The 24,069-nt window shown below is 42.9% G+C and overlaps 2 protein-coding genes across 7 annotated transcripts; both read left to right on the top strand.

Moving 5' to 3' along the window:
- The first annotated feature begins 1,086 nt into the window (after window positions 1-1,086).
- Window positions 1,087-9,802, top strand: znf148 (zinc finger protein 148). 3 transcript variants are annotated; one of them, XM_028992142.1, is made up of 7 exons: window positions 1,087-1,232; window positions 2,192-2,578; window positions 2,668-2,793; window positions 2,919-3,042; window positions 3,148-3,231; window positions 3,846-3,964; window positions 4,124-9,802. In XM_028992142.1, exons 2-7 carry the CDS (start codon window positions 2,207-2,209, stop codon window positions 5,684-5,686), a joined length of 2,388 nt encoding a protein of 795 aa, XP_028847975.1. In that variant the 5' UTR covers window positions 1,087-1,232; window positions 2,192-2,206; the 3' UTR covers window positions 5,687-9,802. The 3 variants fall into 3 exon arrangements, with proteins under 3 accessions (XP_028847975.1, XP_028847977.1, XP_028847978.1); XM_028992144.1 differs by lacking the exon at window positions 1,087-1,232 and adding an exon at window positions 1,290-1,571; XM_028992145.1 differs by lacking the exon at window positions 1,087-1,232 and adding an exon at window positions 1,579-1,708.
- A 283-nt stretch (window positions 9,803-10,085) lies between these two features.
- On the top strand, window positions 10,086-23,693 carry slc12a8 (solute carrier family 12 member 8). Of its 4 annotated transcripts, none has more exons than XM_028991644.1 (14): window positions 10,086-10,117; window positions 11,795-11,946; window positions 12,097-12,243; window positions 12,331-12,522; window positions 12,670-12,901; window positions 16,722-16,835; window positions 17,673-17,760; window positions 18,401-18,488; window positions 20,732-20,878; window positions 21,899-22,514; window positions 22,680-22,777; window positions 22,851-22,968; window positions 23,250-23,307; window positions 23,482-23,693. In XM_028991644.1, the coding sequence occupies exons 2-14, from the start codon at window positions 11,812-11,814 to the stop codon at window positions 23,651-23,653; spliced, it is 2,205 nt and encodes a 734-aa protein (XP_028847477.1). In that variant the 5' UTR covers window positions 10,086-10,117; window positions 11,795-11,811; the 3' UTR covers window positions 23,654-23,693. The 4 variants fall into 4 exon arrangements, with proteins under 4 accessions (XP_028847477.1, XP_028847476.1, XP_028847478.1 ...); XM_028991643.1 differs by lacking the exon at window positions 10,086-10,117 and adding an exon at window positions 11,499-11,625; XM_028991645.1 differs by lacking the exon at window positions 10,086-10,117 and adding an exon at window positions 11,595-11,625 and having other exon boundaries at window positions 11,806-11,946.
- The last annotated feature ends 376 nt before the right edge of the window (window positions 23,694-24,069 follow it).

Raw genomic sequence — 24,069 nt, forward strand, 5'->3', positions numbered from 1 at the left:
TTACACAAACTAATTCAATTATCTCTGTGCTATTCTTCAAGTCATTTTCTATTCAGAAACATTTAATGTTTTTAGTGGAGACACCAGGAAATGTATGAACTCCTCTCGGCTGAAGATGCGAATGCTGTGGTCATGAGATTACCACAAACATGTCCTGTATGGGGCAGTGGTGGCCTAGCGGTTAAGGAAGCTGCCGGTTCGAATCTCTGTCAAGGTGCCACTGAGCACCGTCCCCACACACGGCTCCCCAGGCGCCTGTCATGGCTGCCCACTGCTCACTCAGGATGATGGGTTAAATGCAGAGGACAAATTTCAATGTGTGCACCGTGTGCTGTGCTTCTGTGTATCACATGTGACAATCACTTCACTTTGTATATGTGTAGAGCATTTACTGCAAGATGTATCCAGCCAAGGACAGTTTGAGTAAAACGGATTTGTAACTGTTTTACAACACCGATAAGTGGGTCTGTTTGATGACACCGAGCCAGGTATTGAAAGCCAGGTATTTCATTCTACATATAACATTGGCTGAAGCCTGTTGGTGTCTTTTGAGCGATTGTTAGATGTTTGGATGCCACCTTCCCGGTGTCACAGCCTCTGCACCTTCTTTTGAATCAGTGCTGTTTTATATGTAGCCATGGTTTTTCCTCGACGGAGACTCTTGTCTCCATTAGATAGAAACTCTTAGGACACTGAAGCATTGGCCAGGGATAAATTCACTGACTGCACACACTTCTCTTCTCCTGTCACCACAACAGCACGTCTGGGTGGTAGTAGCCAAATCCCACTTACTACCATTGTGTCCCTGAGCAAGACACTTAACCCTAAGTTGCTCCAGGGGAACTGTCCCTGTAACTACTGATTGTAAGTCGCCCTATATAAGGGCGTCCGATAAATGCTGTAAATGTCTGCAGTTTTAAGTGCTGTGACAGCGACTTCAAAGCACTTTAAAATAAGATTAAACGAGGCGTCTTCATGCTGCGCCCTGACGTTTTGGAACGTGGGATGTGTCGCCTGTCGTCCCACGTGTCCTCACCTGGGTCTGCGCGGAGGTGCGACGCGCGACGTCTCCCACAATGCACCGCGCCTCCGTATTCCGATGGACGGAGCGGAGCGCAGCGCAGCTAGCCGCCTGCTAGCCGGATAGCGTCGGCGGCCGCCGCCGGGGGAAAACTTTTCGCCCAGAGACCATGACCGCCCTGCCGGTGCGGCTGCAGTAGAAGCGGGCGCCGGTACGTCTCGGCGTTCCGCGGTCCGCGGCGGTCGGAACTGGTTGTTGTTTCACGCCGGCCGGGCCTTTCCTTGAGCGCACCCAGGTAGCGCAGCCGCTCTCGCCCCGCGCTGGCGGCCGGCCTCGGGGCGACGTGCCGGACGGTGGCTCGGTGGGAACTCGTCCGAGCGGCCCCGGCCGCCGGAGCCGCCCGCGACCCGACGAGCGGCCGTTCCGGCGCGGTGAAGGCTGACAGACGTCCGTCCGTCCGTCCGTCCGTCGGTCGCTGCACCTGGCGCCCTCGGTGCACGTACCCGGCCTCGTCTTTACATGTTGGCGTTGTGTAAGGACCGACTCTGCGGTGTGTGATTATTTTAGTTTTTAATTCGCGGGAATAAGATTAAACGCTCGTCCGCCCCGCTGTGTTTTAGTAAAAAAAAAAATTTTTTTTCCTGTTTTTCTCCGAGTTGCTGTTTACTTGATTGCAACAGTTGTCTGGTTGGTAATTTTTTCTTTTGTTTAGTTTCTAGTGGCATTATTATCATTATTTCTATTACCTATTCACAATAGTTTTTGTCCTTTGGTGTTGGTATTTAAAAAAAAAAAAAAAGATGTTTGCTTACTTTGCTTTTAGTGCAATGCGACAGGGGCAGTGGTGGCCTAGAGGTTAAGGAAGCAGAGGGTTGCCGGTTCGAATCCGAGCAAAGCACCGTCCCCACGCGCTGCTCGGGTCACCGTGTTTCACAATGACGAGCACTATAGTTTCACTTTCACATGTATATACATGTAGAGCGACTTACCATCAGTTGGTGCAATACATTTAATTTGTTTATGTAATATTGTTGAGGAAATTTAGTGCAGTTGAAGCATTTTAATAGTTTTGTGAAAGATATTCTAAAGGGAGATTTGTTTTTAGATCAGCTAGTTTTTATTCTTTGTTATATTGTGTAAAACCAACTTTGATCCCTTATTGAATGACAGAGACGACTTTGAAAAATGAACATCGATGAGAAGTTGGAAGGGATGCTGCTGAAGTGCAGTGGCCAGGTGGGCCTGCACCACCCCTCGGGTGTTCTGGGGAGCCCTAGGGCGGATGGAAGGGGAGGCGCAGGTGGAGGTTTGGAGGACATGCCAATGGGTGAGCGAGCACTAGCTAACCATCCTCTGTTGGCTGAGGAGGACGATGATGATGATGACGACGATGAAGAGGAGGACCTGACCGGGTCAACTCTAGCCACGCACGATCTCATCCCACACGATGAGCTCATGGTTCACGAGGAGACGGTGAAGAATGATGCAGAGGAGGAACCGCAGTTCTCTCAGCAACGCCTGTCCCATAAGCTCCCATACACACGTGGCCACATTCCTGTGAGCATTGCAAATGGGCATCGAAAAAAAGGCAAGACTGTTTTCTTTGGTCTCTTTTCGTGACCACTGTCAAAATCTCTGTTGTTCAGGTGAATGTTAAGCAGGAGCTTAAGCTCTCTGACTCACTCGTGCTGACTAAGAAGGAGAAGAATCAGGACAGGGACCTCTCGGAGAGCCAGAAGAAAAAGAAAAGAAAGCAACGTTCTCCTGCAAAGGTATTTACTGCTCGTTCCATTGCCATTTAAACATTAGTTGTGGCTTTGGGTTGGTTCTGTCTGATTTATGGCTCATTTTGCATGGAGCTGTACTACCTTGGTCAGATCGCTTTCTGTCCCCTCAGATTCTCACCATTAATGAAGATGGTTCATTGGGCCTGCAGAGCCCAAAGTCCCATGTGTGTGTGCACTGCAATGCAGCCTTCCGAACCAACTACCATCTGCAAAGACATGTTTTTATTCATACAGGCAAGATGGATTGTTCCAAACCTCAAAGCTCTCGACGTTCTAATGAGCTGCTGGACATCTCTGTTCAAATTCATGGTGAATTTATTGGTGTTCATTTCATTTCAGGTGAAAAGCCGTTTCAGTGCAGCCAATGCGACATGCGCTTCATTCAAAAGTATCTTCTACAGAGGCACGAGAAAATTCACACAGGTAGGGATGGAAATGAACTCAGGTTTCTGGTGTTCAGCCAGAATAGGGACTGTGTCTGAGATGGGGGCTGATTTAGTGTCTAGCACTAATCTCCTACCTTCCGGACTTTTCAGCAATGAAATCAAGTTGGCTAGGACTCTTATCTGTATTCAGGGCAGTACACGGAGGATATAGCAACAAATGTAATTATATAGGCCCATCAGCTAAAACATTATGTTTGGTGAAGTGAAGACCATTATCTTGTGGTAGATATAAGGCAGCAAGTGAATCGGCTTTTTGTTTTACATCGCGTTAGAAGACATGGCACCAGGATGCCATACGGCAAGCTGTTGGAGGCGGATGCTTTGGGCAATGTTCTGCAGAGAAACCATGGGTCCCTGAATTTACCTTTTGCAACTTAACTAAACATTGTTGCTGACCAAGTTTAGGCCTCCATCAAGGTCAGTGCCATCTTTCAGGGCAAAAATGTTGGATTCATTTAAGGAACAGTTGAAGTTGTTGATTAGGTGCAAACCAAAAAGTAAAGGTGTTTGTGTAGATTTATGCGAGGCATTGTCACAAAATAACCGGATTACTGCATGAAGCCCTTTTCTTTGACTGAATGCATCTGGTAGGTGAGAAGCCCTTTCGCTGTGATGAATGTGGGATGAGATTCATCCAGAAATACCACATGGAGAGACACAAGCGCACCCACAGTGGGGAAAAGCCCTACCAATGTGATTACTGCCACCAGGTTTGGATGCGCTTTCCCGTTATATACGTACTGCTTTACACTGGTTGACGACAAATGTACAAAATGGAATTCTGATAACATGAAAAGTCCATAGTAAGGCTGTTCATATTGCCTGGAATATTGATTATTGATTTCTTATTTCTTCACTGTTCCCTGCAGTACTTTTCCCGAACTGATCGAGTGTTGAAACACAGACGCATGTGCCACGAGAACAAGGACCGTAAAGCCCACAAATCGACTTCTAAAGATGATCATCTGCAGAGCACTGAGGCCCTGGGCATTTCACTGACTTCAAAGGAGTGCTCTTTGCCCAAGAAGAAGCGGCAGAAATCCTCAGACAAACCGTGTCTCCTTGTCCCGGCCATCGCTGACCAAGGGAGCCCAGCTAGCGGTGAGGAGAAGTCGGAGAAAAGATCGAGTAAAAACGAGAGCTTACCCGTATACACCTTACCATCCAGAGTTAAAGACGAGTACGTTGTGGCAGAGTATTCTGTTGAGCTCCCTGAATCACCGGGCAACAGGACCCTCGAAGGAGAAACTTCCTCTGATGAGACAAGTCCCCCAAAACTGCTTCTGAAGAAGATACCGAGCAAAAAAGTTGGGAAGCAGCCTCTAGAACAGCCACCGACTCTGTCCCCGTTGTCCACGTTTGAAGAGGGCAAAGTCACCAGATATACCTTTGAGATCGTGGATAAACAGGGTCTCATGGATGTGGAGAACAACTCTGACTTGGGCAGCGTGGACTCGCTCCAAGGGGGACAGCCCAAACCGGCGACGAGCAGCACAAACTACGACGATGCCATGCAGTTCTTGAAGAAGAAGCGCTACCTCGCAGCCACCAACAACAGCCGCGACTACGCGCTAAATGTGGGCAGCATCACGTCACAGCCCTCTGTGGCCCAGGCGTCTGTGGCCAGCGTTATTGATGACACTGTCCCGGCCACAATTTTGGAGTCCCAGCCCTTGAGCGTCGAGATCAAGCCAAGCCAAGAGAAGAACGTTCTTCCTGACGAGGTCCTCCAGACTCTACTGGACCACTACTCCAACAAAGCCAACGGCCAGCCTGAGATGTCTTTCAGCGTGGCCGACACAGAAGTGACCTCGAGCATATCAATCAACTCCTCTGACGTGTCTGAGAGCAGCCCCGCCGAGCCTCTGGTCACCAGTGCCCAGGCACCCCCGGCGGAGAAGTCCAACCTGTTGCAGGAGTACTCCAAGTTCCTCCAGCAGGCTTTGGAGAGGACCAGTCAGAACGACAGCTATCTGAATCACCAGAGTCTTACTTACGTGAGCGACAGCCCCAGCCTGTCTGGACAGCCGCTGTTTACCACGGACAAACAGTTCACCTCCCCCGGCCGCTTTCGCTCGGGCTTGAACTCCCCTCTGAGGTCGGCCCTGGAGAAGCCCCACTTTGCCCTTCTAGGCGACTCGCAGCACTCTTTTTCCTTCTCGGGGGATGAAGCGAGCCCCACTGCTGTGTCTCCCACCGAAGACTTCCTAGACCAGGTTTCAAAAAAGACGGATTCTCAGGGGATCGGCCAGACATTTCAGATAGCTACGTTCGACCCGAACTTCCGCTCGCAGTTCCAGAGCTCTCGCTCGGCTAACCTGCGCGCTCATGGAGGAACAGACTTCTCTGAATTTTCTCTTGTTAGTGTAACCGAGACGAGGACTCAGCTGACCTCTTCACCAGATCCTACGAACAGCCAAACGTTTGGCTGATTTTAAATTATTTTTATTCGTTCATTCATTCATTCATTCATTCATTCATTCATGTGAACGGCACTTTATATTCTCACCTTTGTGTTGTACCAATATAGGCTACACGTCATATTTACTTGTTCAGAACATCAAATGTTCTATCATAAAACAGGTTTCTGTTGGTCTGTTTTAAATCAAGTAATAGTATGTGGAATTGAAAAGAATTTCAAAATGACATTGCACCTTTTTGAGTGACGTGCAGGCTGTGCCATTTTAAATTGAATTTAATTATGTGTGTCTGCATAAAGGCATAGCCAAACAAGTCATTATTTTGCAACCTTGATATCCTTTTTTCCCCCCACAAACCATGTTCCTCCTGATTTATTGTATTGCCAAATGCAAATACACAACAACAACAACAAAAGATACTGGAATTACTTTCTATGATAACCTGTAAAGCTTTATTGTCCTTTGGTCACCTGTAATTTTTTATTTCTAAAATAGCACAACAACTTTGAGACAGTATACTTGTACATAAAGTGTTTTGTAGTCCTTAGCATGCATTTGCTAAATCATTGTTGCAATCAACTTTTATAACGTTAGTGCATAGATTTAATCGATTTCAGCCAAGTTAATGGGCTTCAATTCTTGGCTGAAATATTTAGTATTTGGTTTAAGGAATTCTCATATGTGGCAGCATTTCAGTAGCCCTCCTTAATCTTGGCATTTGGTTATTTAAGCGACAGTACAATAGTAAGTGTGCTAGACTGTGTGAAATGTCTCGGTATAACATGACTTTTGAGTGTGCTGTTACAGTTACACCACACTTAACTCTCAATTTTGGCGTAGAAAATTACTGAGAAAAAAGTGAAAAATGTCGGACTGTTTCTAAGTAGCTTTGTTTAGGCAACAGCTTGTCACATGATGTTTCCACTTTAAACTGTGTCATACGGTGGACTGCTATTTACAGAGATGAGCTAGGGTGCCATTATTATGATATATGGTCACTCCTAGCATCCAATCAGCAAGCCACATTAGAAATCATTAAGATTGTTGATTTTAATAATTGTAGCGGGGACATTGCACTTGCAGATTTGATGTTATACCTTGACTAGAAGTCAACACGTAAGTCATCAGAAATTTGGGAGAATTGCTGTGTGTAAGAAGGGTTTGTAAAAGTGAGTGCTGCCCTATGTGTAAATTAATCTAGACTTTTTTTTTTTCATGTTTTCAGTCATATTTTTTGTGTGGTCAATGGAGAATCAAAAAAGATGTTGCTATCTTTGTATCCCTTCATAGTCCTATAATTTGGACATTTTTGGCATCTTATCAACTGGTTTTCAAGCAACAGGTCTTGCTGATCAAATGAATATCATTGTAACCAGAATGAGAACACAATGGGTGTTTTTGAAAGGCTTTTTATGATTTGGAGATTAATTAAGTCGCTTGAAAATGTGTTGTTAAGATTCCTTTTTTTCTCTCCTTATCAAAATTAATGGACCATTACTCCTAAATGTATAGTTTTATAACATGGATATCTAAAGCTATTTTTGCACATTAGACTTAAAGCTCAAAGAGATTGTACATTGTAGGTTCTGTACCATACATTTTCTCACAGTCTAGATCAAATTGACTTTTTGTAATTTTTATTTGTTTTATGTGTTGTTTTGCCCCTCTTTGGCTGAAATGCTAGATGTTTCTCTCCAGTGCCTTGTAAATATGCTGTTTTCATAATTTGGGAAATTGAAGGGTTTGAACCCAGCTCACTTTTTGCACTCGAAACTATTGTTTTAAAGCTATTTTTTCCCTCCTCTACCAATATTTATTTTGAAAACCAGTCTGGCCCAGAGAAAGTGACTAACAAATCTTTTAAAGCACTTTTTTTCTTTCAGTACTTACACCTTCTAACATCTTGTATATTAATGCACTTTTTAAAACATTTTTGAATGTTCTTTTGGTTTTTCCAGTTGTCTTTGATTTATTCGATTGTGTTACAAATCACCAGCGTTGTCGTTGTACAGTGGCCTTTCAGTGAGCAAAGAATCTGAATCACGTACTTCAAAAACTTGTATTCATTTGTTTTGATGTAGTAGTTTAATATTATAAAACTATAAGGGTAACAGGTGCATACGCCTGTAGTTAACTATGATTTACTGCATGCAGGTTTTTAAATTATTTGAGCTTATCATAAATTGTGGGAAATACTTATACTTACAGTTACTAACATAACCTTTTAATATTTGGTTGATTTCAAATGAAGAAATGCACACAAACATTCATTTCAGCGTGGGTGGGTATTGGGTTTTCCAGTGCAAATGCAGCTGTGGTCTTTAAGTAACGCCAAAATACAACCAACAAATCATGTTAATCCCCATGGTAAATCAACAGTGTCTACAGACGATCGGGGACTTACACTGGCTTTGTTCTGGATTGGAGTTGCGCCTGCATTTCTGTACACATTCCTTCATTTCGTTTTTGTTTATTGGAATCTAGTCAATGCTGTAAATAATTTGTACATTTTGAAATATAAAATATATATATATATATATATATATATATATATATCTTTGTTTTTAAAAATTGTTCTGGGGGAAGTGCACACAGCTGTTTTGGGTTCTCCAAGTAATTGACTAGATTGTTGTGGTTGTGAAAAACAGCTTATGGATGATCCTGTGAAGCTAGCTTGGTAGAGATGTGTTTAAATTATGGATGATATTTGTAAGTGCTCTGTTTCCCAGAGGCAGACCTTTTTTGTACATCGCTATAAACAGTCGCTGTTCTGGACTCATGAAACGCATCTTAAGAATTCCACCAAACCTTCAGCAATAATAAATGCAACATTTTGTCATCCACACATGTATCGGATTGAACTTGTCTCTTATATTTTAAACTAAGTGTATCATTTGTAAATTTGATTTTGTAATCTGTGGGAACCCCACTGCTGTTAATGAGGGTACGCTGAGTTAAATGTTACCTCAAAGGGGAAAATGTTAATTAAGGATAATTTTGCAATGCTCTGTAAGAATAATTACAAATGCTCGAGTTTAGGGTGCTTGGTGTATTGAGGTGCATTGGATTCTAATGGTTAAAAGTGGATTCTGACCGTAAGTGACCTTTAGCCAGAAGAAATGGATCATGTACAGACTTAAATTCAAATGACATTTAAGGTTTTGTTTTTTTTGTGTGTCAACCCTTCTGTTATATTTGCAAAACTATTTGGAAATGTTATCTTTTAACTTTACGTGAGATTTACTATCTCGTTTTAGCTGGACATCATGATTTTGTAACCCATGTTATTCAGAGGTTGTGACTTCTTTTCAGGGGAGTGCATGTCCCCTAAACTGTTTTGTACACTGGTTATATTTTTATATGTAAGGTACGCATTATATTGTAGCTGTCTCATTTCAATAGAATAATATTACATTTATGCAATATTATGTATGAAACGTGAAGATTGGTTTGATTTGAAATATCGGATGGTTTTTGGATTGTCTGTTCTGTGTTACTATGTCTTTCCAAATATAATGGGGAAAAATATATATTATGTGTTGATTTTATTTTTGTTGCAATGTATTTATTTAGCTCTCTGAATGTTATTGCGGATAATCAGATCCATGTTGAATATGTGGAAAATGTGCTATATTTGTGCATAACCCATGCTCATCATGAGTCAATTTGTTTCTCCATTCCTCCTTATTACGAGAACCTTCTGTAAGAAATGTATTAGTTAATAATCCTAGCCTATTCAACAAATGGAGACTAAGCATATTATTTCATATTAAAAAGTGAGATGGTGTGTACATATTTTAACTGGCTTAAGAACCTGACTGGAGTTAACATACAAGAACAAAGTTTATGGTCATTTAGAAATGTCTGCTTTGTGGATGGGGAAACAGTTGTTTGGTGCATTAAAAAGACATTAAGACTGGTGAAAATTCCGGTCCAGACAGTGTTGGTGTTGTAAATGGACTCTGGTACCTGGACACGCCTGTTGGAATGATGGAACATCTACATGCGCGCAGAGAGGAACATTACCAGCAGCTCTCGGAATGTTGTGTTTGTTTATGAATAATTATAAAACTCTCTTCAGTTCTATTGGTACAAACAGTTGGAGTGATTAAAGAAGTAATGAAACTGGCCAAATTCACTCTGGATTAGTATTTGCATCAGCAGATGTGGGTTCGACTACGTCATTATTTCAGAATCGTTGTTTAAACTATTATATATATAAAAATATGGAGAAACAAGGACATTTGTCGAAAATGAAAGTTTGCAGCGCAGAGGCTTGTCTCCGGGGCGCAGGAACACGCCTTGGGAAGACAAACATTGACTCAGTGACGTGAACATTAAAAACACGTAGCATTAAAAACGATAACCGCGCGGACGCCGACACTTCCACGGCGCTTCCTGCCGGATTAATGGCGACGAGAGGCTGTCTCACCTGAAGATAAGGTGAAGGTTTTAATATTTCTAACGTTGTGGTGGCGCGGCTGTGGAAGAGGGGGGCTTCGCGGTATCCCGACTCGCCTTTTCACCGCACGGACGTATGAATTAATTACACCACAGGCACACTGCATGTATGACAATACCGAATTATATTAAACAATATTTGCAATATATATATATATATATATATATATATATATATATATATATATATATATATATATATATATATATATATATATATTTGAAGGCATCAAAACTATGAATGAACACATGTGGAGTTATGTACTTAACATAAAGTGGAGATCTGGCCTCCACAGTCACCGGACCGGAACCCAGTCGAGATGGTTTTGGGTGAGCTGGACCGCAGAGTGAAGGCAAAGGGGCCAACAAGTGCTAAACACCTCTGGGAACTCCTTCAAGACTGTTGGAGAACCATTTCAGGTGACGACCTCTTGAAGCTCATCGAGAGAATGCCAAGAGTGTACAAAGCAGTAATCAGAGCAAAGAAACTAGAATATAAAACATGTTTTCAGCTATTTCACCTTTTTTTGTTAAGTACATAACTCCACATGTGTTCATTCATAGTTTTGATGCCTTCAGTGAGAATGTAAATGATCATGACAATAAAGAAAACACATTGAATGAGAAGGTGTGTCTGAACTTTTGGCCTGTACTGTGTGTGTGTGTGTGTGTGTGTGTGTGTGAGTATATATATATACACACACACGGTAAGAGCTTGTTGTCCCACTTCTTTTTGGTTCTGGCCAGGACTAACTAGATCCTGGTCTAAAAGTGTTTGGCTGGTATGCAAAGTCCTGTAACAGGCTGATTTTACCATTTTCGGCTGCTCATCATCCACTCTTCTTCTTTTTTCTCCTTTTTTTCCCCTCTGGCTGGACGATAGTTGCCAAAAGACTCATTTTGAGGGAATGGAAGTCGCCTTTTTGTCCATCTGTTGACAGAAGGCTGGCTGACATGATAACAAATGCAAAAACTCAATGTAAAAAAAATCTGCTATCTGGGATTAATGTCTTGCTTTCAGTGAAGAGGACAACTCGTCCAATCATCCTGTTCCTTGGACTTGAACAACTGTTCTTTTTTGTCATGTCTGGGTTATTCATTATGTTTGTGATAGCCGGCTTTATTTATTTCTCCTTTATCTGATCCTTGTTATAAAAAGTTTGTAAAATAAAATTTGCCGTCTAACGAACACATTTCAATCATAACTAAACACTCTAAAGTTGACTTTTAAATTGGGATCCTGGTCACGTGCTCTTGTAATCGCCAGGCGCCCACACGTGACCCGCAGCATCCGGGTCTCCTCAGCGCTGACCGTCTCCAAATATTTGTACCCCGTGTTAGCCCAGATGACACAAGAAGTCACGTCCGTGTCCCTGGTCCAGTCCGTGGCCACGGAATAATCTTTACACAGCTCTTTTTAAAAATGAAATGCGAAGGTGCCGCGTTGCGTGTACACGCCTCTAGCCCGGGTCGGCTGTGACGTCACTGAGGTGAATCGCCGTCGACCTTCGAACAATAAAGCGGTGAAGGCTTTATTAATTAATGCGAAATGTCGCGGTCTTCTCCCTGGTGGGAAATGATAAAAAAAGGACAATGTTTAGAGCTTGTTTTAAGTCATTTACTTTGGTGTGAGCTTGAGGTCTCCCCTTATTCCTCCAGGGGTGCTGCAGGTTACCATGGACGACCAGCCATTAGCCTGGACCCCATCCAGGCCTTCGAAGGAGGACAGTGGCGTTCTCCTGAGTCCTTCGCCCCTCGGCAGTAACAGCAGCGGCGCTCGCGTCCAAGAGCTCTTCCATGAAGACGCACAGGTTCAGCGGTCCTCGTGGAGGACATAGGACGTTGTGTTCTAGGGGCTTCTTGAACTTTGCTAGACTAAACAGGCCTAAAATGTTCATGATGTGGTCTGATGAGCCATGTTGAGGTGGGGTGACGCTGTGTCCTGCTCTGTGTGCCTGCAGGGCTCTCAGAGCCACGCCCAGCCGTGGTGGAAGGTGAACGTCTTTGTTTGGGAGCCCGTGCTGTTTGGGACCTGGGATGGCGTTTTCACCACCTGCATGATCAACATTTTTGGTGTGGTGCTCTTCCTTCGGACCGGGTGGCTCGTAGTAAGTTCTGGAAGTAACTGGCACAGTGCTGTTTGCATGGTTCTTCTTTTTTTTCTCCTCATGGTTTGTCCTCTCGTGGTCAACCAGGGGAATACAGGGGTGCTGCTGGGCATGTTTCTGGTGTCACTGGTCGTGCTGGTGGCCCTGGTGACCGTCACGTCCGGGATCGGCGTTTGTGAACGATGCAGTGTGGGCAGCGGTGGAGTGTATGCCATGATCTCCACTGTGCTGGGGGGCAGAGTTGGTGGCACGGTGGGCCTGCTTTATGTGTTCGGGCAGGTGAGGCTTATGTTTCATACCTACATCCTTCCTTTTTCCAACTACATTTCAAAATTAGTTGCTCATTGTTGTAATAATTATACTTCATGTATAATTATATACCTTAGTAAAAGTCGTGTGTGGCATTTTTTGTGGTTAAACTTGCAGTGTGTGGCTGGAGCCATGTATATCACTGGTTTTGCAGAGTCCATAGCTGAGGTTCTGAGCCTGCAGAGCGTGTGGGCCGTGCGTGGGATCTCCGTCGCCGTGCTCCTGGGCCTTTTGGGCATAAACCTCGCCGGGGTTAAGTGGATAGTCCGGCTCCAGCTGCTGCTTCTGGCCCTGCTGGCTGTGTCCACGCTGGACTTTGTCATCGGGACGTTCTCCCACCTGGATCCAGGTTTGTGCAGTAAAACGAAACTGCTGAGACATCTCATGTCTTTGATATATGTTACAGTGGTATGTTTTTCTTTTCTGTCCTTCCTCTCAGGTAAGATTAGTTTTGTAAATGAAACCTGTTCCTTCATTTCCTTCTTTTGAACGATGCGTGCAATACAAATCCACTGATCCACTTTTGACCAGTAGAGGTCGCTAGTATCTAAAAAAAACGAGCATCAACTTTTACATTTACAGCATTTATCAGATGCCCTTATCCAGAGCGACTTACAATCAGTAGTCATAGGGACAGTCCCCCCTGGAGACACTCAGGGACACAATGGTAGTAAGTGGGATTTGAACCTGGCTCTTGTGGTTCATAGGCGAGTGTCTTACCCACTAGGATACTATCAACCAAAATCCCTGTAAAGTCTAGATGGCACTATGATCTCTCGTTGCAGGAAATCCTGTTATATAATTATAATTGTATTCCTCAAAGTACACTGCCAGAGCGAGAGGCGTGGCATTTAGCCATTTATCACTTATTTTACTTTATTATTTTACACTGCCATTTATTAACACCCTTATTGTTTCAAAACTGTATAGCCCTATGTGCTTAGAAAATGTAGCGATGCAATGTATTTCTTACTTTGAATTACTATTGAATAAATGTAGATATTAAAAGCTTACACAAAATATTATGTAATAGTTAATATTATATAAAGAATAGATGTTATTGTTCTTCAAACAAACACTCAGATGACATAACTCAGTATCGGCAACATTATTATTCCAGATCCTCTGGAATTGTTCCTGTGTGTGTGTTAAAGGGAACGTTTCAGACATGACACGGCACCCCAATTGTTATGTTTTACTCCAAAGTTATTAGAGCTGAAGGAAGGATTCAAATTTTTCAGACGGGGCCAGAATGTACTCGCATATTCACCTTCAGGAAGCCGACCCCAGCACTTCCTGTTCTCCTGATTGTCAACTTCCTTTCCAGGGTTTGTGCAAAAGACTTCCATGAGGGTCGTTCCTCCCTGTGGCTAGCCGCCATGCAGAATTGTGGTTGCAGCGGGGTGGGCAGCGTTCTCCGTGTAACGAGACCCCCCCTCCCCACCCCGCTGTCACCCCCACTTAACCCCCCACCCCGGCTTTAATGACCTCCCTCTTTCAGGAGCTGGCTCCGCCGCGGGAGAAGAGGGAAGCGAGGTGAGGGCCCGTCCAGGTTTTTCCAATTACGAGGCGTTGTGTTGGAGTGATCTCAGCGCTGGGACGGAGCCAGCGGGCTCCCTGGTCCAGACCGGGCGCCGCGGGGCCGCGTTACCTGCCAGGGGCAGACGTGTTTACCGCGTGATAACGCACTCCTTCAAACTGTCGGGGCCGGCCGGGTAGCACAGGGAGTCGAAATGATCTTTCTAGAAGCTGACTAGCATAGGTCAACAGTAATTTGATTTCAATCAATAAAAGCTCTCCTTAATTACAACTGAGGGAATGAGTGCAGCATTGTAGGCACAGAAGTTTATCTTCGTATTGTCTGGGGTGTTGTGTTGTGCACCCTTTAACACACCAAACCCCATCTTTCACTGCAAAGTGTAATGGCGCCTGGAGGTGCGTACTTCCTGTGGTTTTTAGTGCATGACTCGCGAAGGTGATGCTCCTCCTGAAGAAGCCAAAACCTTCACGTTCTGGGGTGGCTGCATTACAACTACCGACACAAATTACTCTACTGTGTCTGTCATGGCTGCCCACTGCTCACCAAGGGTGAGGGTAAAAAGCAGAGGACACATTTCGTTGTGTCAGCGTGTGCTGTGCTGCAGTGTTTCACAATGACAATCACTTCACTTTCACTTTTTCACTTTCACATCACTTTTTTTTTCAGAAGTGTGACATCACTGTGTTTGTGAAAGCATGTGACTGCATGTAAACACGCTTTTGACGTTTGTGAAACATCTCAGACTGAGCAGGAAGCTCAGTTATGCGCTCATGGCTTTGGGTTTAGGGTGTTAACCAGACTCACCCACATTTTTGGGCCATGACAAAAGAGAAGGCAGGAAGTAGATCTGAGGCCTTTTCTTAAAGCCTCCACAACACCACTTCCTGGTCCAAAAGCCCCAGATCAGGAGAACCTATAAATAGAGATCTCTTGAATCTAATGTGTCACCATAAATCAAAGCGGTTGTAGTTAGACAAAATTAGAACTTTTTTAATAACAAATATTTTCAGTGGAAAACATGTCCAGTGATCATGTAGAGAACGGCATTCTAGGCCCACTGTTCTGCTTTAAAATATGCAGTGATGCATAAGCCTTACAAAATGTATTTAATTGTGCTCATAATTATGAAGGCCAATTAACATTTAGCAATAATATTCTGATAATGCTGTAGTTGGCAATCATTCTAAAGTTAGGACCAAGTTAATATTTTTCATAATTATAATAGTTTACCTTCCAGTAGAATATTACATTTGTATGATTTAAAATTGCCAACCCACAGATTCTCTTATAATGCTCAACAACTGTCAAGCTAGCTTGCAATCTCTGCAGACAGGAGAAGATCTTAGACCCAGTGGCATAGAGCACACATTAAAATTCTCAACCTGATTCAGATGGCTCTTGGAAATGTTTAAACTACGGTGCAGACAGGGATGATTTTATCCTACCATTACCCCATTTCATCTGTTGCACATACAGCAATTACATCATATTATCTGCACAAATAATATTGATAGCTGATTTACTGTTACTGTTTTCAGGTTTTAGAGCAGAGTCTGAGCTGCGGGAAAGTACAAGTACGACTGCAAGCAGCTCCTCTCTCCGAAAGCCCTGACTTGGAAGGGTAGGAGCAGGCAGGGCTTCTGAAAGGGTGGCGACTTCCTTTTGGATAAACATGTCATTAATCCGAGAGAACACATTCTTTCCCATCACAAGATAACCAAGGGGGAAATGGTTCATGCTCGTGCGCAGGCGGGCCCAGATTTCTCTCTCTGGATTAGTGCTTTGTGTCTTTTGTGTCTCCAGTGCATTTTTTCCCCCCGGCTGTAATCCAGAACCGGGTCGCTCTGTCTCCGTGAGTTTGATAAGACAGCGACGATGGTCTTACTCTGGAGGATGGTGTGTTCAGTTTCTATATTTATTTAGGCTCCAGGAGATTTCTTAGGGGCCTTCAGGTCTTCCGCTGTCTGACCGCTCGTCGATTTGTGTAAAACGTTCCTCCAGCGCCTGTTTGAGGGGTTGTTTTGTTTGACTGCGAACATGCCCAGGGTTCCGTCCGGCGTCCGCTCCATCACAAGTCCACAGAGCAGGTCTATTGAACTTGGCGAGCTTCAACGCGCACCGGAGCCATCCTCCAGAGTTCGCACGCATCTTGGCTGGGACCTTCTGTCCCTCCCACCCCCTGAGAGTTATGCAAGGGCCAGTGTTGGCCTGCAAAAGACACCCCGAATCCAAGACCAAGGAAGGGTCCTGGAGTTCAGCCCGTCAGCAGCCACGTTTCACACCACTAAAAGACGGCCACACCACTGTGACGGCCTCCAGCCTTCTTCTGGGTTCAGGAGAATCTTACACAGACCTGGGACGAGAGTGCAGACACATCTGAAGGGTCGTTTTTCAATTATTACAGTCCTTCATGCTCACACTGTTCATCACTGGCCCGGATTGTGCTGCTTTGTCACTATTAATAACAATAATTTTTTTTTCTTTTTATTTTAGAAATGAGAAATAACAGAGTGATATTTGATCCATATTTATCAATAAGAGTATTGTTTTGTCTGTGCCCAATCAAGAATGGATTTCTCCTGTAATTGTGCGTCATTTCATTCTTGCTCGTTGTGTGTTTTCGTTTCAGAGCATGGGTTTGTGGGATATTCCGATGAACTGTTGCACAACAACACCCTCCCAGACTACACGCCTGGAGAGACCTTTTTCACCGTGTTTGGGGTCTTCTTTCCTGCGGCTACAGGTGATGCGATTCTCCGAGATGTGTGTGATGCAGCACGTAGAATTACATTTTAAAAGTGCATGATTTTGAACATTTTAAGTTAAAGTGCATTTACTTTAATCTTAACAGTTCTGTTTTTAATTGATGCTAAAGTTAACCTTACTAGTAAGTCTAAAAATATCGATCTACATATATCTACATGAAATGTACAGTGAATCTTTATTTTTGACCAATATGGTTCAGGTGGTTCTGATTTGTTTATCAGAGATTTATTCGTCATGTTTTGACCAAATGGTTGATATTTTCTGCTGTAAGTCATTGTCCAATTACCTAGTCTCTACCATGCCATATCCTACTCTGAAAGCTACTCTGAAAGCACATGCCTCCTTTGAACATCAGATCACAGACTAGTGGGCTTGCTGTGACTGGACGCTCTGCAGACGGAAGGACCTTTCATGGAGATCTGCCCCGCCTGTAGAAGAGTACACCAAAAACAAATTGAAAACGTCTAATTTATCATGCCTGGCCTATTCCATTTTTGAGGAGGCAGGAGTCATTTGATCTGCTGGTGCTTTCCCCACTTTACATCTCGGTCAGCCTCCGCAGGAAAAAGTTGGCGTTTCCATCTTCCTGTGTTGTTGTTGATGTTCCTCTCAGACCTCCTTTTTTAAAACTGAATATGCTCTCAAAATGAATTTGAATGTTTACCACCTGCAGTAATTATTATAATTACTGTTACAATCACACGTTGATCTGAAAACAACATTTCTACTCCCAATTTACAAAGAATGACCTGTGGCCACTGTGGACGTCCACCAGAAATGCTCTGAAGGCTCTCCTGTCTTGTGTGATGTGTAGGTGTGATGGCAGGCTTCAACATGAGCTCTGATCTTCAGAGGCCGGAGCACAACATCCCCGTGGGAACCCTGGCTGCTGTCTGTACTTCGTAGGTGTCCTATTCATGCCTGAATAAGTAAACATGGGCCTATCTGAGATTTTGGCTGATGGTGATGAGGGCAGTAATCCAAATTAAACACTATATTAATCATTCACTTACTTTAAATCTGAAAGGATTTACACAAGTCTTAAAGGTTTTTTTCTTGCTTTTAGTCCCCTAATACTGTACCTGAAGTCTCTTTATAAAATTCAGCCTGGGTGCAGAATTACAGCCACTTTGAGCCAGTCCCACAATGAGATTTCCTCAGAAAGCGCCGTTTCGGTGTCTGTAGCTTTAAATACTAATGGGGAGAAGGGACAGGACGAGAGCGGCCGATAGAAGTTGAGGGGGCATTCGTGGAAATTACATCATCAACAACATTCACCAACCACAATGGTTGGCGCAGACAGAAACCCGTGTTGCCGTTTTTATAGAAAACAAATTAACCAACTGGATCTTTGGCGTCTCGTGTGATATTTGTGCTCATTTTTACATCCACTCACTGAGCACACGTATAATTTTTTATGATAGGGGACCTTTAATTATTTGGAATGTTTTTGGTCTTTTGTGTTGTAGGCAGATGATTGGGTTGCATTTTTATGTCTATTAATAGTGAACTCTTGATCTTGCCCCATTTGGAAACTAACAGGTGGTTCCTGTATCTCGTCTTTGCTTTCTTGCTGGGAGCCACCTGCACCAGGGACGCTCTCCACAGTGACTTTTTAATAGCAGAAAAGGTAAACTGCTCTGGTCTCTTTTTTTTTTTTTTTTACATATTAAGAAAACAGCGCGACTTCCTTAATGTAACCTAATTTTCAATGGTGCCAACAAAATGAAACTAATAGCTGATGGATGCAATTAGGGCTGCAACAACGAATCGATTGAATCGATAAAAATCGATTACTAAAAGAGTTGGCAACGAATTTCCTAATCGATTCGTTATGTCGCGCGACGCGGAGACGTTTGATTATTAAAAAAAACTTTATTTGAGCGCGGAGCGGAGTGAACACACTCGGTCTCTCTCGCGCACAGATGCTAGCAGAGTTTTGCGCCTCATAGACAGCGCGGAGCAAAAAAAAAAAAAAAAACAGGTAGAGGACAGATACATGGTGGAGGCAGAAAAATCTGTGCAAAAATATGTAAAAGCGACATGGCACGGCACGGGAGCACCACGGCAATGATCCAGCACCTGAAACGCAAACATGTTGGAGTGTTTGATGAGGAGGAAGGGAGTTCAGCAGCAGGGTAAGTCGCTACAGAATCCTACTTTTGTTCCGTTTTGAAGTGAGGAACGTAACATCCCTGGTAATGGTGTTTACCTCGCCGCGGAGGAGAACTAGACAGGGACTTACAGCGCCACCTACAGGTGTGGAGGGGGGATGAAACAGCGTTCGGACTGTTCTCTGCATCTCCGTGTGGACGACTCGCCTATTGTGTCCCTGAGCAAGACACTTAACCCTAAGTTGCTCCAGGGGGACTGTCCCTGTAACTACTGATTGTAAGTCGCTTTGGATAAGGGAGTCTGGTAAATGCTCTAAATGTAAATGTTTACCATCTAGCTTGACAGGCATGACAAGTTAGCATTAGCGCGTTAATAACAGTAGTAAAGCAGGGGTGCTATAGTTACTTTGCATTAAAAGACTAAAGACATGTATTTATTCACTAGCCTTTTTTGGACCATTCATTTTTCAATCTGTTTTTGTCTCGTTTCCAGTCCAAATATCTAAAAAATCTTAAATTAAGATTACTAGACAAGAAAAATGGCATGAGAAAATTAAGTGATGCTTAAAACTTCTGTTTGAGATTATATCTCATTAAGATTAGTTTTCTTACCCCATTGTCAGATAATTTTGCTTGTTTTAAACAATCACTTAATTTTGAGATGTTTTATCAGAAAACAAGACATCATTTCTTATGCTAATTCATGTGTCTAGTAAATGTATCTTGATTTAAGATTTTTTAGAGATTTGGACTGAAATCAGTACAAAACTACTAAGTTAGAAAAGCATTTTTTGCATTGTGTGTGTGTGTGTGTGTGTGCGTGCATCTGCAGTGTAGTGTAGAAGTCTATATTTGGCAGCTGTAAAGCATACATGTGTATTTTTTTGTGTTAGTCCATTTTTATTTTATTTTATTATTATTATAATAGCTCAAGGAGCAACATGTTTGTGCACTTTCTAAAGATTTTGGTTCTGTTTTTGAATAAAGGGTTGGAATTGAATGCTTTTCTTGTTTTGTTTTGTTTTATCAGATTCTACGATTAATCAAATAAAATTATCGACATTAATCGATTATTAAAATAATCGTTAGTTGCAGCCCTAGATGCAATAGTGGGTTTGTTTTTGAGGTTACAAATTTCATAATAAGGCCAATATTTGCTGTGTGTCTCTTTTTTTGTGAAATAAATTCAATCTTACACCATGTAAATTTATGAGACAGTTTGGCAACCTCCATTTATTTTTCTTTTATTGTTTTTTACAAAAATTATTATTGATTTAATAAAACATTTATGAGACTCTATTACCTTCAGTCTAGATGGCATTTAGGTTTTGTAAAACCAACGTAAAATCCGTAATTTCGGAAGCTGGGTAGCTCAGCCTTATAGCCTTTCAGGGTGGAATTTGTTCTGGACCTGGTCCATGTCCACAATGCGTTCTGCAGATACCGTTTGTACAGCTGCTGTGAATGTGTTAAATGCGACATCAGCCTTGCAGCCCTCCTCTCAGTCATCCTGTAGCTTTAAGCTTTCACTCAAGAAGTGAAGGTTTATAGTGAATATTTTGGTGAAGTGAAAGACACACCAAACATATCATAAGGAGATTTTATTCAGCATGCAAGACTTATTGTGTATTCTTCCATATTTTATTGACAAAATGTAACAACAATGTGATTTTTTCTTTTCTTTTGTTGAGCCTCAGCGGAACTGAACTGGGTGTAGCCCACTGCACTCTCTTCCCCTCTCTGTTTGTTTTTTTCCCAGGTCTCCTTGGTGGGCTTCCTGTTTCTGCTGGGGCTCTATATCTCCTCCCTAGCCTCGTGCATGGGCGGCCTGTATGGGGCACCCAGGATCCTTCAGTGCATTGCCCAAGAGAGAGTTATTCCTTCCTTTGGATTCCTGGGAAAAGGGGTGGGTACAGAATATATATATATATATATATATATATATATATACACACACACACACACACACACACACACACACACACACACACACACACACACATTTGTGCACTACACTAAACCTTATGTAGGCTGAACAAATTGCATGCATACACAGAGCAGAAACAGAAGTTTTTTACTATTAATATTTTAATTAGTTTTTTTTTTTGTTGTTGTGGAAGCGTTGATTTTGTTTTTCAGTTTCTTATGACATTAATGAAATGTGGTCTGTGTGCTTTCTTAATTGGATGTTGCTCTCGCTCCCAGTTAGGACAACAGACAGGACGTTAAAGTAGAAGTTTCTAATTATAGAGTGGCACAGAGCATAGAAAATGTGAAGGAATGGAGTGCAACAATTGTGCCTTTCAAACAGCAACACGCCCTTTCCCTGTACTGTCTGACCCCGCTCGGTGGGTTGAAATGAGGCTCTAGACATCTCGCCCCAAATCAAAGCCCCAGAACAAATGCAGGAAGTAAAGACAGGGCCAGCCCAGGTTGGACTGGAGCCCTGCCAGAGAGTGCCAGTAGTTCAGGCCTGGATCTCGGGGACATTAAAAAGCCCCAACTTCATACTTTAGAGCACAAAATGACATGGCTTTTCCAGGGTCTAGGGGAAAAAAAAACACGTTTGACTGTTTTAATTGGATGCTTATCCAGAGATTTATGGAAAAATGAAGAGATGGCAGTTTTTACTCATTTATTGCATAATAGGATAAAAACCAATCTTATGATCCCTGTGATATTTTATTATAAGCATATATATTCATGTTTAACATGAACAGATTAATTATGTTTTCACACCCTGATTTTGAATAAAGCAATATTATTTAGCAACAGTATGTACTGATACCCTACTGCTCATTCATCAAGTTAGGGGCGTTTTGAAATGTACTATTTATTTATTTAATCTCTTTTGTGTGCTTTACTACAAATTGCTGTAAAATACTTAAAATGCTAACATCATCTTTATCCCTTGTGCCGCTAACAGAGAGGTCCCAATAAAACTCCTGTGGCAGCAATCTGTCTAACCAGTCTGCTTTCAATGGCCTTCATCTTCATTGGTCAGGTCAATGTTCTGGCCCCTATTGTCACCATCAACTTCATGCTGACCTACAGCATCATTGACTATTCCTATTTTTGCGTAGCCATGAGCTACAACCTCCAAGTCAAAGAGAGGAAACCTTTGATCAAGAAACCAAGTATGAGAAAGCCTCTCGTGGCAACCACCCACCCGGGATATGGAAGCAACTGCTCCATTAAGACAAGCAATGGCACATTGCTGGAGTTCACCAAGGACATGGACCAGATATTTCCACAGCCAACCAATGGAAGTGCTGAAATGGAAAAATCCCCGTTAAGCATGAAGGCCAGAGGCAGGAGGTCAAAGGTGCCTGCCAAGGAAACGCTGAGGGACAGTTTTGGCTTGGATCTGAATAGCAACACCCATGTGGATAAGAAAAAAGACGAGCAAGGGAAAACTGAAAGCGTTCTCCAAAAAGGTCTTCCTGCCAGTCAACCTGATCCAGAGAGGCTTGATGACAACTTGAACAATAAGGAGAAATCAGATCTGGACCCTTCCCCAGGAGAACAGCTTGAAAGAAATGGTGTGTTTGTGTGTGTGTGTGTGTGATATATATATATATATATATATATATGTATATATATGTATGTTCTCTGTTTCACATATAACATGGATGTGTATTAAGAGTGTTCTATTACAATGTTCCTGAATATCAAATGACAAATTTAGCTAAAATTCTCCTTTACAGAGGCAGAAAACAAACCAAAACCCGAGAGATCAGAAATTAAACCTATGCCTGATTCATTCTATGCCAAATTTTGCAACCACTGGGTGGCTTTAATTGGTGTAAGTACATTTTTTTTCCCTTGTTTTTCATTTTTTTTGTAAATTATGTTGAAACTGGATTTTGTCCTTGCAGGCGTTGTGCTCTGTGACTATCATGTTCATCATCGATCCCATCTACGCATTGGCGAATATTGTTGCTGCTCTTGTCCTTTACCTGTACATTGGAAAGACCAGTCCGGGTTTGCCGACAGGTATCTTCCAAAATTTCTACTGATGATAACAGTATTACAATTTGCTTCATTATCCCAGTTAAATAAAGTCCGCTGAAAAGTCCTTGGCCCGGTCCGCCCTGCAGCTGTTGTAGGACATTTTTGGAATTCTTTACTAGTGGCTTCGGCACTTCTGTTCTATGCAATCCCTCAGCTATTCCATGCCAGTTTCCCCAACTTTTTCCTATTCCTGGACCGCGAAGCCTGCACCCACAGCCTTGTCTTATGTAGTTGTCATTTTTTTTGTCTTGTTGTCTTTGCAGGTACTGGAGCGCGCTTCAGTTTTTTCAAGTGGATGAAGTTGCTGGTGAAGAACGTCAGGTCTGTAACAGCACCAGACTTGCTTTTCAGGAAGCTCTTAATGCCATCTGCATAATTATTTCGATGAATGGACATCACAATAAAAGGAAATGCTGTCAGGAACTTCTGTTCCTACTGGAATCATGCTGTCAGCATTGTGCCATGAGGTGCTGCCTCACCTGAGCTCTGTTTCAGGGGAAAGCGGGATCTTCAGGACCAGATTGTTGTGACACCGTCTTTGTCCACCGTTGGTGTTGAAACCCGACAGCTGACCGAAGAAAATGCCGACTTTGCCTCCCGTGGCCGTTACCACCGCTCTTCAGTCATCACCAGTGCGGATCAAGTGGTGCATCCTCAACTCAGATGAATTCGGCTCTCTCAACGGCATTAAATATAAATCCACACAATATCTGAGGTGTTGTGGTTGATATTGTTATTTTATCATTACTTACAATAGCCTGCAATTTAAAGTGTTTATCCAGGGTATGTGAAAGTGAAGTGATTGTCATTGTGAAACACAGCACACGGTGACGCAACGAAATGTGTCCTCTGTATTTAACAATCACCCTTTGTGAGCAGTGGGCAGCCATGACAGGCGCCCGGGGAGCAGTGTGTGGAGACGATACTTTGCTCAGTGGCTTCTTGGCGGCTCAGGATTCAAACTGGCAACCTTCTGAATACGGGGCCGCTTCCTTAACCACTAGGCAACCACTGCCCCTATTATACACTGATCAGCCATAACATTATGACCAGCGAAGTGAGTAGGATATATGATTACATGTG

Source organism: Denticeps clupeoides, chromosome 9 (genome assembly GCF_900700375.1).
Source record: "Denticeps clupeoides chromosome 9, fDenClu1.1, whole genome shotgun sequence".
Taxonomy (NCBI): Eukaryota; Metazoa; Chordata; class Actinopteri; order Clupeiformes; family Denticipitidae; genus Denticeps; species Denticeps clupeoides.

Bases quoted from the DNA above. Each gene is read 5' to 3' on its own strand.
- slc12a8 (XM_028991644.1), top strand. From the start codon at position 11,812: ATGGACGACCAGCCATTAGCCTGGACCCCATCCAGGCCTTCGAAGGAG. The intron at 20,879-21,898 runs GTGGGTACAGAA...TGCCGCTAACAG, and splicing joins TTGGATTCCTGGGAAAAGGG to AGAGGTCCCAATAAAACTCC. The intron at 22,969-23,249 runs GTATCTTCCAAA...TTGTCTTTGCAG, and splicing joins CAGTCCGGGTTTGCCGACAG to GTACTGGAGCGCGCTTCAGT.
- znf148 (XM_028992142.1), top strand. From the start codon at position 2,207: ATGAACATCGATGAGAAGTTGGAAGGGATGCTGCTGAAGTGCAGTGGC. The intron at 2,579-2,667 runs GTGAGCATTGCA...TCTGTTGTTCAG, and splicing joins ACACACGTGGCCACATTCCT to GTGAATGTTAAGCAGGAGCT. The intron at 2,794-2,918 runs GTATTTACTGCT...CTGTCCCCTCAG, and splicing joins AGCAACGTTCTCCTGCAAAG to ATTCTCACCATTAATGAAGA.